This window comes from Parasteatoda tepidariorum, chromosome 4 (assembly GCF_043381705.1).
Source record: "Parasteatoda tepidariorum isolate YZ-2023 chromosome 4, CAS_Ptep_4.0, whole genome shotgun sequence".
NCBI classification, from domain to species: Eukaryota; Metazoa; Arthropoda; class Arachnida; order Araneae; family Theridiidae; genus Parasteatoda; species Parasteatoda tepidariorum.
The window spans coordinates 2,915,817-2,928,891 of NC_092207.1; the positions used below are offsets into that span (position 1 = coordinate 2,915,817).

Here is a 13,075-nt window from a genome sequence, read left to right on the forward strand (position 1 = left end):
CTAATGGGAAAAATTGGGAGAATGTTTCTCACCTATTCCCCTATCTATTAACATGGTTTTGTTTTGTGGAGAAGACTGCTGGTTAAAAAGCGATTTTTTATGTGCAGAACTGATAAATTAAATACAGATAAGCGTTATTAGTTTCTACATAAATGCTTTTGTAACAAATAGTCAAAAAAGAGTTTTTTTTACAGTAGAATATATCAAAACAGAATTAAATAAAAATGAATCATAACAAATGTTTCATGGTTTATTATGTGGTTAGAGTTGTTTTCGACAATGTCAACCTTCATCTATGAAAGGTACCCCTACATAGAATCAAGTTAACATGTCTTATATACTAGAGAATTGCAATTATATTTTTGTAGTGGTAGTTACACTACAGTACTCCCCCACCAGAATTATAGCTGTGATAGAATTCAATGAACAGATACCATTAGTTGATTCATTGCTGTTTTACGAGAAGCCAGGAGAGCTGTATTAAGATCACCGTATTTTTTTTTATTGCTGATCGTGAGAGCTGTATTGAGTTCACGGCCGTGATCGTTCCTGCGTTGCCTTCAGCAGTTGAGTGTATATGTTGTACGTGATCGAGCCTGAGTAGCAACAGCGCGAGGAGGTGGATAATGTTGCAGTCACAAATAGCAAGTCAACTGTTATGTGTGGACCATCCATCGAAGTTGGTGTGTTCAAATTGTAGGGGACATTTTTTCCACGGTAGACATGTTCACATCAGGTCCAAAGGTCATCAATGAGGGAAGTGTTGTTATCGACTATGTCAACCTTCCTCCATGAAAAGGTGTCCCACCGTAGAATCGAGTTAACATGTCTTATATACTAAGGAATTGGAATTGTATTTTCGTACACACTACAACTTTTTGATATAGCCACAACTTGTGCAAGAAGAAATTTTGGAAAATGCTAGGATATTTACTTACCCAGTCTTAAATCACTTATCAGTTGATCTTTCTTATCTGATGTTAATCTATTTGACTGTGACAAGTAGTCAAGAATAATAATATGAGGTATGATTGTAATTAAGTTTTGCTCTCCACATCCAGTTGGCATATATAACAATTTGTTAATTGATTTCATACTGGGTGTCATTAAATCAGCTGGAAAAGAAGAAGTTCAGCTAAATGTAAAATTAATACTATACAATCACAAAATTATTATTATTATTTTTTTTTACCATTTTGTTATAGTTGCCCTGTGGCAGAATTTTTTTGAGTTATCTGCGACGAAACTCTCTAGCACTAAAATCTTCCTGCAAGATACTTTTAATAATAACAATGATATATGTTACCAATTTAAAATAACAAAAGCACTGTGATTATAAAAAGAACTATATACTTTTTTAAATTGAACATGGAATAATTTTTAATTCTAATATTATGGGTGATATTCTCGCACTTTGTTGGGGGGTAGGTGGAATTAATTGCTTTGCATTTATAAATAATCACCATAAAAAAATACTAAGAAATCATGAAATCCGTAGTAATAATTGGCAAAAAAAGATCGACGATGAAATCATGTGAATCGAACTCCTCAAATGCATGTTTCGTTTCGAGATTAGGTTGTTGTGATAAATAATATCATATAAAAAATATCGGATATAAAAACTACAGAGAATTCAATAGCAATAACTGCCGAAATACAATCGAAATATTACGATACTATTGGCATAAATTGAGCGTGTCAAAAAGTTATTATCTAAATGCATGATTCAAATATTACATGTAAATTTCTGTAGAAAAGAATTTTTTTTTTTTTACTTTACAAAAGAAAAATCTTTCTGTGAGAACTCAGTAACGTTCTGCTACAATGTCGCTGCGTTTCTGCCACAGGGGATGGTTGCATGAAGTAAAAATACTTTATATCTAATTGTAATATAACAATTAAAAAACAAACGTAATTTAAAATCCATTGAGTTTTTTTCATCAAAAAATGCTTCACCTTATTTTTATGAAACAGTAAAAGATGGGTTTTCTAAATATGTTTGTAGTAAACATACCAGTAGCTGCAAGTACAATTTTTCCAGAATCCCAAACAGCATTTCTAGGAATAAGGGTTGAGATGTTTTTGCTGAATGAAGCACTTGGACTTCGCAAATCAACAAAAAATGCTTTATTATAATGTTGTGCAGATCCCTCAGGCTAAAAATGAAAAATTCTAATAATTAGTTTTTGCCTATAATTAAATTCCACAAAAAAAACATTGCGATTTTCTTTTTCTTCTTTTAAATGAGAAAATGCATTGCAATAACTGTCTAAAGAACGATTAAAATATTGCATGGATTAACAAGAATAAAGACGCAAATCGAGCGTGTCAAAGAATAATTTCTTGAATCCGCGATTCAAATTTTGCATGCTGTAATAATATCGGTACGTTTAAAAAATTTACGAGAATATAAATAATAACAAAGCAATGAAAGCAAAAATTTGTAGCAATAATTGCTCGAAAAAAAGATTAAAAACACTACATATATTTATGATGGAATCAATGCGAGTTGTGTGTGAAAGAGTGATTCAAAATGTTCATGTGGTAAATGTTTTTTAAAAATATTGAATCAACTTTATTTCAACCAAATCAAAAAAAGAAAAGTAGGACATAATTTTGCTACAAATCTGAATTTCTAACAAAATCCCTACTCACAGTCAAATTTTATTAAAATGTAAAATATGGTGTACTTGAAAAAAAATATATATACAGTGTAACGTCCCATATCTGGACGTCCCCTTTCGGAAGGGTCGATTTCCAGGACACTTTTTAACAATCAAAATAAACAAACATATTGTCATCTTCCCTTCTCTTAAAAAAAAAAGTGACCGTTAGTGACACTCTTCCTCTAGAATGCAAGAAAAGAGGGAAATTTGTTTTCAAAAGTTCCCTCCCCCCTTCTTTCCCATGCAGCTGGCTAGTTGATGAGGCATTTCCTGAAACCTTTTTATTGTAGAAAAGGGTAAGCGGGGGGAACGTTAAAGTGGAGGGGAAGCCAAAATGGAAAATTTGATTAGGTATAAAAGGATATATGTCCTTGAGAAACATTCTTCTTCCCCTGACCATGTAATATTTAGGAGGCGGGGGGAAAAAATTCTTTCTTTAGCAATGACATGACTCTCTTCAAGAATCCCTTCTACTGAAATATGAATTTGACTAACAAAAGTCCCTTTATTCCTAACCAAGATCTAAATTAATCCCTTTTTTTCATGCAGTGCACCTGCAAATACATCACAAGAACAGGCGAATACCTTGGCGAAATAAGTCTTGCAAAAAACTCCATAACTCATTTCTCTTGCCATATATTTCATATTTAAAGTAATCCAATGTGTCACATTTGTTCGTTTTTACTGATCTAGATTTTGTGAGTTAAGAATTTGTGATTATCGACAGCTTGCTTTTCTTAAATTATTTTTATTAAGTTTTTTGACAAGTTATTGTTTTTCAAGTTTTTAACTATGTAATTTTTGTTAAGTTTTAATTGAGTTACTGTTATTCATGTTAAGTTTTTTCCTGGGTAGGGTTTATTCGATTATCAAAACAATCAAGATAAACAAATCTGTGAAGGGTCTGATTAAAAGATAAATTATTTTGTTAACGGACCCAAATTTGAAACAAACCCGATATATATATATATATATATCGCTAGTTTTAAGCTGTTACAACAGGAAAATTCATAATTGTAGCTGGAAATTCAAAGGATGATGTCTTTATACAAAATCCACTATATAAAATTAATGAGAATTTAAGGTGCTGCTATATCCAGTACCTGAACAAGGAGATATTTGGTAAGTGAGTCGCCAGATAAAGACGAGGCAGCAGAGACTCGAATTTCAATATGTCCCAATTTCTTGGGTATAATCAAAAATGAAACTGCAATGCCATCAGAGGGTGGTACCTGTAAGAAAAGGACAATAAATCCTAAATTAAAAAATGGTTACAAAGTGTCAAATATTATCTCTGATAGAATGAGAGAAAAAAGAAGAAATAAACAACCTCAAATAAAAGCAAGCATTTCATACTAACTTTACTAACTCACATTGATATAGTTTGTCTAAAGAAGGAACTCCCCTAGCCATTTGTCTGGACCCATGGCGGTGACTATGGTAAGGAGGTATAACTATTTCAAGTAGGGGCGTGGGGTCATTGTTTAGGACAGTTTTTTGCCTGAGTTGAAGAGAGAAAAGGAATCTTTATCTCCGGTCTATTGTGTTAGCCCTAGAGTTAAGAGAAGCTACCATAGAGTTGAAATAGTAAGTAGAGGAACCAAGCACGCTTTATTCCTTCCAAAAAGACACGCCACAGATAGCAAGCAAAGAGCTACAATCACGTGATGGAAAGAGTGCAATACTTGGCTCAGTATCACAAATGTTGGTGCACAAAACTTTTTAACCAGCTTTATTTCGATATTACCGATGCACAAATAATCGCAGCATTTGAAAGAGAGAAGGAAAAAAATTTATTTTCGTTAATCACATTTCTTTAATATTATTAAATGGGTTTTTAAAACATAAGGAGCTTTTTATTTTTAACAAATAAGTTTTAATTAAAGTACTGCCTTTATTAAAAAATTTAAGTAGTTCTAGTCTTTACTCTTAACACTATTCCTTAAAATTTATTCATTATATAAAAATAAAAAACAATATTCTGCACCACTTATATTTATTGCTATATTCAGAAAAAAAAATTTGTAAATGTTTTTATTACAAAGACCTAGTTAAAAAAAATTAACAATATATATTATAATAACTATTATTACATTTAACTACTGTTATTTTTTTAAAAAAATAATAATAATAACTTCGATACAAAATCATGATTTCATTTACACCCACCAGGGCTTAAAATGTGAATTTGAAAATGTAGCCTTTCTTTTTTAATGAAACATAGGTTCGTTTAAAAAATAAATTTAATCTTTACGTTTTAAAAGTTTTATCACTGTTACATAAAGCAAATTGTAAAATTAAACAGATTGTCTAAAACAAGTTCGATGCTTAGAAATAAAATAAAGAAATAAAAAGGTTGTTTTAATATGTAAAATATACGTTAATGTTGCAACACTTTTGTCATTTATATTTATGCTCACCAAGAGACTGCTCCAGAGGCAATATTAAATTTCGGGAAAAATAGCTTCGAGGAAAATAAAACCAGTTTTTAGTTGAATAGAATAGTCAGAAAACAATTTTTTAATAAAATTTAATTATGTTTAGAATTTTATTTATATATTGAATACCTTAAATTATTTATACAATAAAGATTATTTAGGTTATTAATTTATAAATTTAACTTCTTTTTTTTCTGACACTTAAAATTTATATTTTGAAATATACTACTGTTGCATTTTAACTTAATACTCAACAATTTGTCTAAATATGAAATAAAATATTTATTCTAATATAAAAGTTTTCAGCACCCAATAGAGAAAAATATAATATTAAAAGCATTAAACTAATAAAAGAAAATAATAAAAGAGTTTAATTAGAAATTTTACTTTGTATTTCATGTACAATCTAATTCCATAAATTACAAGGAAAATTGAATTGTACACACAAAGTGACTAGTAGAAAAGCTTTCGAAATTTAAAAAAAAAATACTTAAATAAAAGAGAAAACAATTAGAATCTTTACTTTGCACTAAATGTAGATTGAAACTAATAACGAACTTATAATTAAAAAACCTTACTTTTATTGTGATGGAAATTGTAATTTATGCAACTTTTTATGAGGTAAATTTATGCAACTATTATATGTCAATATATATTTAATAATTTTTATACAGAAAACCAGTAATTTAAAAAGTAACAGTTAAAAATATTTTATTTTACAAATAAAAAGACCTTAATCATTTTATAGACATTAAGAAAATTACAATGCCCCTCCATAAAAAAAGTAATTTTCTTAAAAATAGTAAACGCATTTAAAACTATATCTTTTAGTCAGCTAGCAAATAAAATATATACAATCTATACAAAGGTAAAAACAGTTGAAATTTTACAAGAAAGGTTTAGGATGTTAAATCACCACAGCCAGCTGTTAGCCTTGGCCGTCTGAACAGTTTATTCCATACCAATCCATCACATGCTAGTACACTGCACTAATTTACTCCTACACAAATTAACCACTTCTAAGTTAAGTTTTCTGAATTTGTTACATTAAATCAAACTAATTCTACACTTAAATATACTAGTAAAATAAAGTATTTCCAATATTTTTAAATAAAAAGAAGATAAACAAGTACTTAATGATTATATTAAATATACCTTAATTTATTTTCTAAATAGTACATAATTTGTATTCATTTTATGTATAGTAACAGAATTATATAATTTTATTAAAAATTAACACTAAAACTACTATACACTATTTTATATTTAAATACTAAAAATATTTCATAGAATTTAATTATTCATCAAACATATAAGAATATACAAATAATTTGTTTTTTAAGCATTCCTATGTAATTTAAAAAACAAAACTTATGAACCATACTTTTTATTTAAATATATATATTTATAGGAAACATTTCAGTACGAGATAAATATTGGACTTTAGTAATCAAGAGGTAAAGATATGCAAAATCTTCAGAATATATAGAAATGATATCGACATTTAAAGAGAACTAAAACAAAACCGAAAGTTTACTCAACTGTTCCTTGGCACTAAAGTGTCTCGCCAAGGAAGCCAACAAAGTTTTGCAGCTATTTCAGCTAAAAATAGAGTATATATTGAAATATACTTAAACATTATAAGTTTAAAGTTTAAGAAACAATAAAAACTTACGTTAAATGTAAAAAAAGTGAACAAAAACGAGCGTAATTGATTATTAAAGCAAATAAACCATGATTATCAGAGCATGACTGAGTATCGGGAAAATTTTAAAATAGAAAAAGCAAAAAAAAAAAACAAAAAAAATTCGCCTTTCTTGTAAAAAGTTATTAGACAGTCCCTATAAAACTTCTCCGTGCAGCAAAATGCTCAGGACTTTTGTACCATTCTTATTTCTAAATTAACAAGACAGACAGTTAATTGAATCAAACGATCGCAATGCTAAACGAATGGACGGGAATAGAAGCGGCCTCAGTCAACCGCAAATTTGGGCTGCAATCACGTGACTTCATCTTGTCCATGGATCGGGGGTTATTCTACTTTCTCTACCCCAATATTTCAATTCTATGGAAGCTACCCTCCTTGAAATGCTACTCTTGTTTCCATAGCAATAGATGGCCACAGACTTTGTGGGGGGAGGAGTTCTTACCACTGACAAACTATAGATATAACTTTTACAAGCAACTGACAAACCATGCTTCATCAACCCCTGATTCTATTCTAAATGAACTGAGATGAAAACCCACCAGGGTAAACCTGTTGGAAACTTACTCACACTCACTTCCCAGCCGACTCATGCAGAGAGACCTTCATTTTCTCTCATGCTAATCTGGATTATCATATTTTAAAATGTAAAGCTTTTAATTAGGTGAACTATCTATTTTATTGCACATTAAACTTTCTTGACTTTGAGTTTTGTTTTTCTTTATTTCCAGTTATTTGCTAAATGAATAATTTAATTCCTTTTTTTCTCATTAAATTTTGAAATATAACATGTGTTACTCTTAACTTTAATTATGAGTTACTCTCGTTACAAACAATTATTATTTTAATTACATAATTATATAGTAATAACACATTACTCTTGGCGAATGGACTGTGTAGGGGTCAGAAAACTGGTCTTGCATTCGAAAGGTTCAGGGTTCGAATCCCGGGCAAGGCATGGATGTTCCTTCATTCTCTGTACTATCTGTCCTTACTGTGGGAACAACGTTGGCCCACCTAATAGGGTGCCCTCATAAGAGTGGCCAAAAAATCTGCCTTTTAGAGGCCTGTATGATGAGAGGTCATTCTTCAGGTGGGCATTGGAAATAAAATAAAAAACTATTAACTTTAAGACATAAAAGTGTTATAAACTACAAATCATAAACATTAATAATGAATATTATTTTACTGAACTTGTAGTGATCATTTAAAATTTAATTTGGAATATTTTTAAAAGTAATTAGTTTTATTTTTAACTTTGTTTCCAGAATTAACTCTATTTCTCTTTAGTTCAAGAGTGTAAAATTAGAAAAAGGTTTTGAAATTTTTATATTATTTTCAAATTTCTAATAAGTGCAATCTATATAAGGTATTACTATTAACACAAAGTTAAAAGTTATATTATTTTAAAGTTATGCATACACATAAAAGTTTTATTTCAACTTCTAAATTTTAAAAAAAAAATTAAAAAAGATCCTGGAAAACAAAATGAATATGATGCGAATATAAATCAAAAAGAAAAGAATTTAGGATTGAAAAAAAAATGAGAATAGAATAGAGAAGAATAGTAGAGTAGAATTGAATAGTTTTATACAAAACTAATGATAGCTTACAGCCCCAGAGGCAGAATTTTTTCTGTGGCAAAACACTCTAGAACTAATATCTTTCTGCAAGATACTTTCAAAGATATACATTACTAATTTAAAGTAACAAAAACACATTGCTTACCCACCCCCAAAAAATAAAATTATTTTCATTGAAAATGTAATATTTTTTTTATTCTAATAGTATGGGTGATATTCTCCTGTTTTGTGAAACATTATCACATTAAAAAAACAATTAAAAATCATGAAATTCGCAGCATTAATTATCGAAAAACAGATAGACGACAGAATCACGCGAATCGGACTCTTCATAGAGAAATTACTCAAATGCGTGTTTCATTTCGAGATTTGATTGTTGTAATAAATAATATCGGATTTTAAAAACTAAATGAAAATCAAAAGCAAAAAAAAAAACAAAACAGAATTGTTGCCTTAAAAAGTAAATACTCAAATGCAAGATTTAAATTTCCCATATCGTCTGAAATATATCGGCATGATTAAAAACTACTTGAAAATCAATGACTGCCGAATATACAATCGTAACACTACGTGGATTTACGATACCATTGGTGTAAATTGAACGCAACAAAAAGTTATTATTTTAATGCGCAATTCAAATTTTACGTGTACTTTTCTGCAGAAAAAAATTCCCAAAAAAAATCTTTCTGCAAGAACTATGTAACGGTCTGCGACTCTGCCAAAGGGCTTACAGCTATTTCATTGATTGAATCATATACTCTCACTACACATTTACTATGTAGACCAATGCTATAATTTAAACTGTAAAATACCTTTTTAAAAAATAGTTAAAAGATAATATCAATAGATCTTAAATAGTTTATTTTTCTCAGCGTTATTCAAAGAAAAAAAGAAATTGATCATCCTTTAATATTTTGGTTATGCAAAGTTGGTAGCTTAAAGTGGATGAAGGCTACATTACTGAAGTTATCTGAAACCATGAGTTGATCATGAAAGCATTCTGGTACCAAAAATACTAATGGAAGTATTTAATAGTCTACTTATACTGCGGCAGCAGATTTTTAGGTCACTGAAAGGGACTTTCTATTGACATGCATTTGAGCAATATTGAAAAATAGAGCTAATTTTTGTTTTAATGGATGAAAACATGTTTTGCTTGATTAAATAACGTCACCAAGATGAGTAAATAAAAAAAATTATATTTGTCTTTTCATTTTAGGCATGATTTTAATAAATACCAATTAGGTGATTTTTTACCCAAAAACATGCATTCAGATAGGTACTAAAAAGATACTTAATAAATTTATAAAAAAAATGACAGTGATGCTCAGAATTATAAGACTCACCGAAATAATTTTAGATCGCCTCGATTGATGATCTAAATTGCTAGAATCTTGCCCAGCAAGTGTAAACTCAAATTCTCCTTTTTTATTCTCCATTGTAACTTCAGCCTGCAATTTACATTCATTTATAAACTACAGATAAAATAATATATGACAGTGTTTCCCAAAGTGTGGTACACATTCTTATACAAAATATCTTGTAGCAAACGAAAATTTCAAAATTTTATTAAAAACAAAGTCAGCCATGAAAATTTACGATAACGTATTTTTTGTTTGGCAATTTTTTGCACAGTTAACAGTTAATAATTAGTGGTGCCAGTTGTGATTTTTAACTTTTGTGCAATTTTTTTAGAGTAAAGGTTTGTAATAAATTCTACTTATTCTGATTATTTTTATAAAATATAATTTTTATCCCTAACATGGAATTTTTTTACCAAAATGTAAGAGTTTTTTTATGAAAAACTAAAAAAGAAAAGTAAACATATTTTTAAAAAAATATATTCATTTTTCAGTGTTATTTAAAATTTAGAAAGGATACACAAAAGTCATAAGTTTGGGAAACACTGATATATGATAAGTGGATCAACAACAACACTTACTTGTATAGTTCTACTATTAAAATTGAATACAATCACTTGAATAGCAAGATCTTCTCCCATTAACACGGAATAAGGAAGACTCATTCGTATGAAAAAAAGGCGATGAGCGGTAACCTTGGGGTGAGAATTTTTACAAATTAATTCGTGTTTAAAATAACAAGTCATTTCATTTTCACAGGGGTCTGTCTACCAATTTTGTGAAAATTTAGACATAATTTCTGAAAATTACAATAACAGTTACATTAAAAAATCAACATCAAAATATGGTGAAATAAATTTTCAAAAATTGTCAATACAAATAAAAATCATTTATGACTGGTAAATTTCTATATATTTTTATCCATATATTAAAAAATAATTTTGCTATTGTAAAATTTTGAGCTTAAAATTGTATCTAAATTTAAAAATCCATTGTCCTAAGTTAAATTTCAACTTACATTTAACAGTACTAGAACTAAAAGTTGTTTTCATTATGAGAAAATTTTTGATTAGGTTATACAGAAAAGAGTTTCATAGGGGGAAAAATGTAATAAAAAATTAAGGTCTGTTAGAATAAATTTCCAATAATGTTAAAGATAATGTTCGAATTTTGCATTCCTGTATAGTTTATAGAAAGACCTCGTTGTTTCATTTAAAAAATAAAAAAACTCCGAGACTTATAGTTTTTTTACGGCGATACAAAAACAAAATTTTAAGAGGCGGAGAATCTTAAAACTTACTTTTTTTAAAGTATTTTGGGAAACAACCGTTTTTTCTAATGTTGAATTTGTGAAGGTACCGCTAAACTGTACCGCTAAAAATTTGTCCTGGACAGACCCCTGTTTCAGCACACAATTTTAGAAATTAAATTTCCTTTCAGGTATTGCATTAAAATTTCTGGAAATATTTCCGCTATGCAGGGCAATATTTTATCACAAATATTACAAGATTTTTTCCTTACACAATAAGCAATATTTTAACATGTAGATTTCATAATATACATTTTAATATAGATAGTAATATTTTGCACAATAACTGGAAAAATTTTAAAACTCAATGAAACATTGTTTAGCTTATTAATAGGGTCAAAATAGTCTTGTGATTAAGAACCAAAATTAATTTATACAGAATGGTTCATTTTTAAACATCTAGTATTATTGAACTACAAATTTGGTTACATTAAAAAAGATATTGAAACGAGAAATAATTAAAGAGTATTTAACACAAATTAGAGTTTGAATTTTAATAAATCTAAAACAGTTTAATCATGTTGCAGTAGAATAATTGAAAGAGATAATAAAAAAAAATATTGAACATGGTGACTATCAGTTCTGAAATTAGTCATTTTCAAGGCCCACAGCAAGATTTCTGCAGATTTTGGCCAAAAATGCCATTATTTTTCTGACAAGATTTAGACTTTTTTTTTCTAAAAAAAAATAATAATAACTTTTATGTTTTTCATGATCTTGTGGGAACCTTTCTAATAAAATTCATTATTTTTACAGGGTTCTTCCTCAAATATGAAAAAAAAATTTTTTGCCTGTATACACAAGCTATTAGGAGGAAACATAATTACAGTCCTCTTGTGTGCGCTAACTATACTAGTTATAATTGCTAAAAAAATTTGGAGAAATAAAAAGAACAACTGAACATACTTAAATAATGTTATAGTAAATGAAATAGTTTAGTATAGCTGAAATATCCCATATATTATTATCCTTAAATATTCTGCTTTGAGTAATCACCATTTAATAAAAGACGAAAATAAGAAACAAAATTCCTTGTATTTTCCCTGTAGAGTGTAACACTGTTTTAGTTTCTGATAAGTTTTGAATAACTTAACCATTTTTTTTAAAAAAATATTTTCATTCCACTGATTCAAAAATTTTTACTTTTAGACAACATTTAAAAAGTATTACATAAAGGTTTTTTTTTTTATAAGGCATGTTAACTTGATTCTTGACATTGTCAATAACAACTCTCCCCACAACCTAAAATTAAAATTTTCATTGACAGGGAAAAATTATGTATTCCCATTTCACCTTAAAAAATTTACTGGTTAGAACTCTTTCGTAAAATTGTGTTAGTGCAATTTTTTTTACCAGTTCATATTTGTTAGCATTATATAAATTGCATTTATCAGAAATTGCCAGATTTTAATCATTGGAAATGGAAAAAAATATCAGAATTTAGGTAAGTTCCTTTCATTCTCTATGTATTGAAATAAAACTCATATTTTTGCATGTTGGCAAATAAAATAAGAAACTTCAAAAATCACACGTTTTAAAATTAGTGCCACACGGTTAAAACAAGGCTAATGCTAGAAGTGGTTTTATTCAATGTTTTCTTTTCACTATTGGTTTTATCCCACACCCTACTTGTATTTTGTAATAAAATCACATGAGAGGGGCAAATAAGGATAAGGGTCTTTAGGTCAGACTAGAAGATGAGCTGACCTTCTATTCCTCATCAAAGAAAAGTGTTAAAATGAAGAGGAAGAATCAAAATTTCTATCAATCAGCTAGCAGTTTCTTTTTTTTTCTTGCCATTTTTTTAGGAAATAATATTTTGAAAATAACTCCGAAATAACCAAAAACTTTTCAAGGACCTTATAGAAGAATTCAAGAACTTTTTGGGGCCCTGATTTTCTTCCAACAAAATTCAATACTGCGAGAACCCTGTTTCAACGTTAGGCAACAGTGTAGAATAAAAATCAAGGTTACTTAAATCAGAAAACGAAAAATGAACAAATAATTTTCAAA

At 28.5% G+C, this 13,075-nt stretch overlaps 1 protein-coding gene across 1 annotated transcript in view; it reads right to left on the bottom strand.

Moving 5' to 3' along the window:
* The window catches only part of LOC107440314 (thioester-containing protein 1 allele R1), a gene marked incomplete in the record, with an annotated part of 90,154 nt that overhangs the window by 26,731 nt on the left and 50,348 nt on the right, over nucleotides 1-13,075 (bottom strand). The window contains 5 exon segments of the mRNA XM_071180439.1: nucleotides 939-1,115; nucleotides 2,015-2,156; nucleotides 3,770-3,898; nucleotides 9,739-9,843; nucleotides 10,335-10,448. Coding sequence (XP_071036540.1) covers nucleotides 939-1,115; nucleotides 2,015-2,156; nucleotides 3,770-3,898; nucleotides 9,739-9,843; nucleotides 10,335-10,448 — 667 coding nt within the window.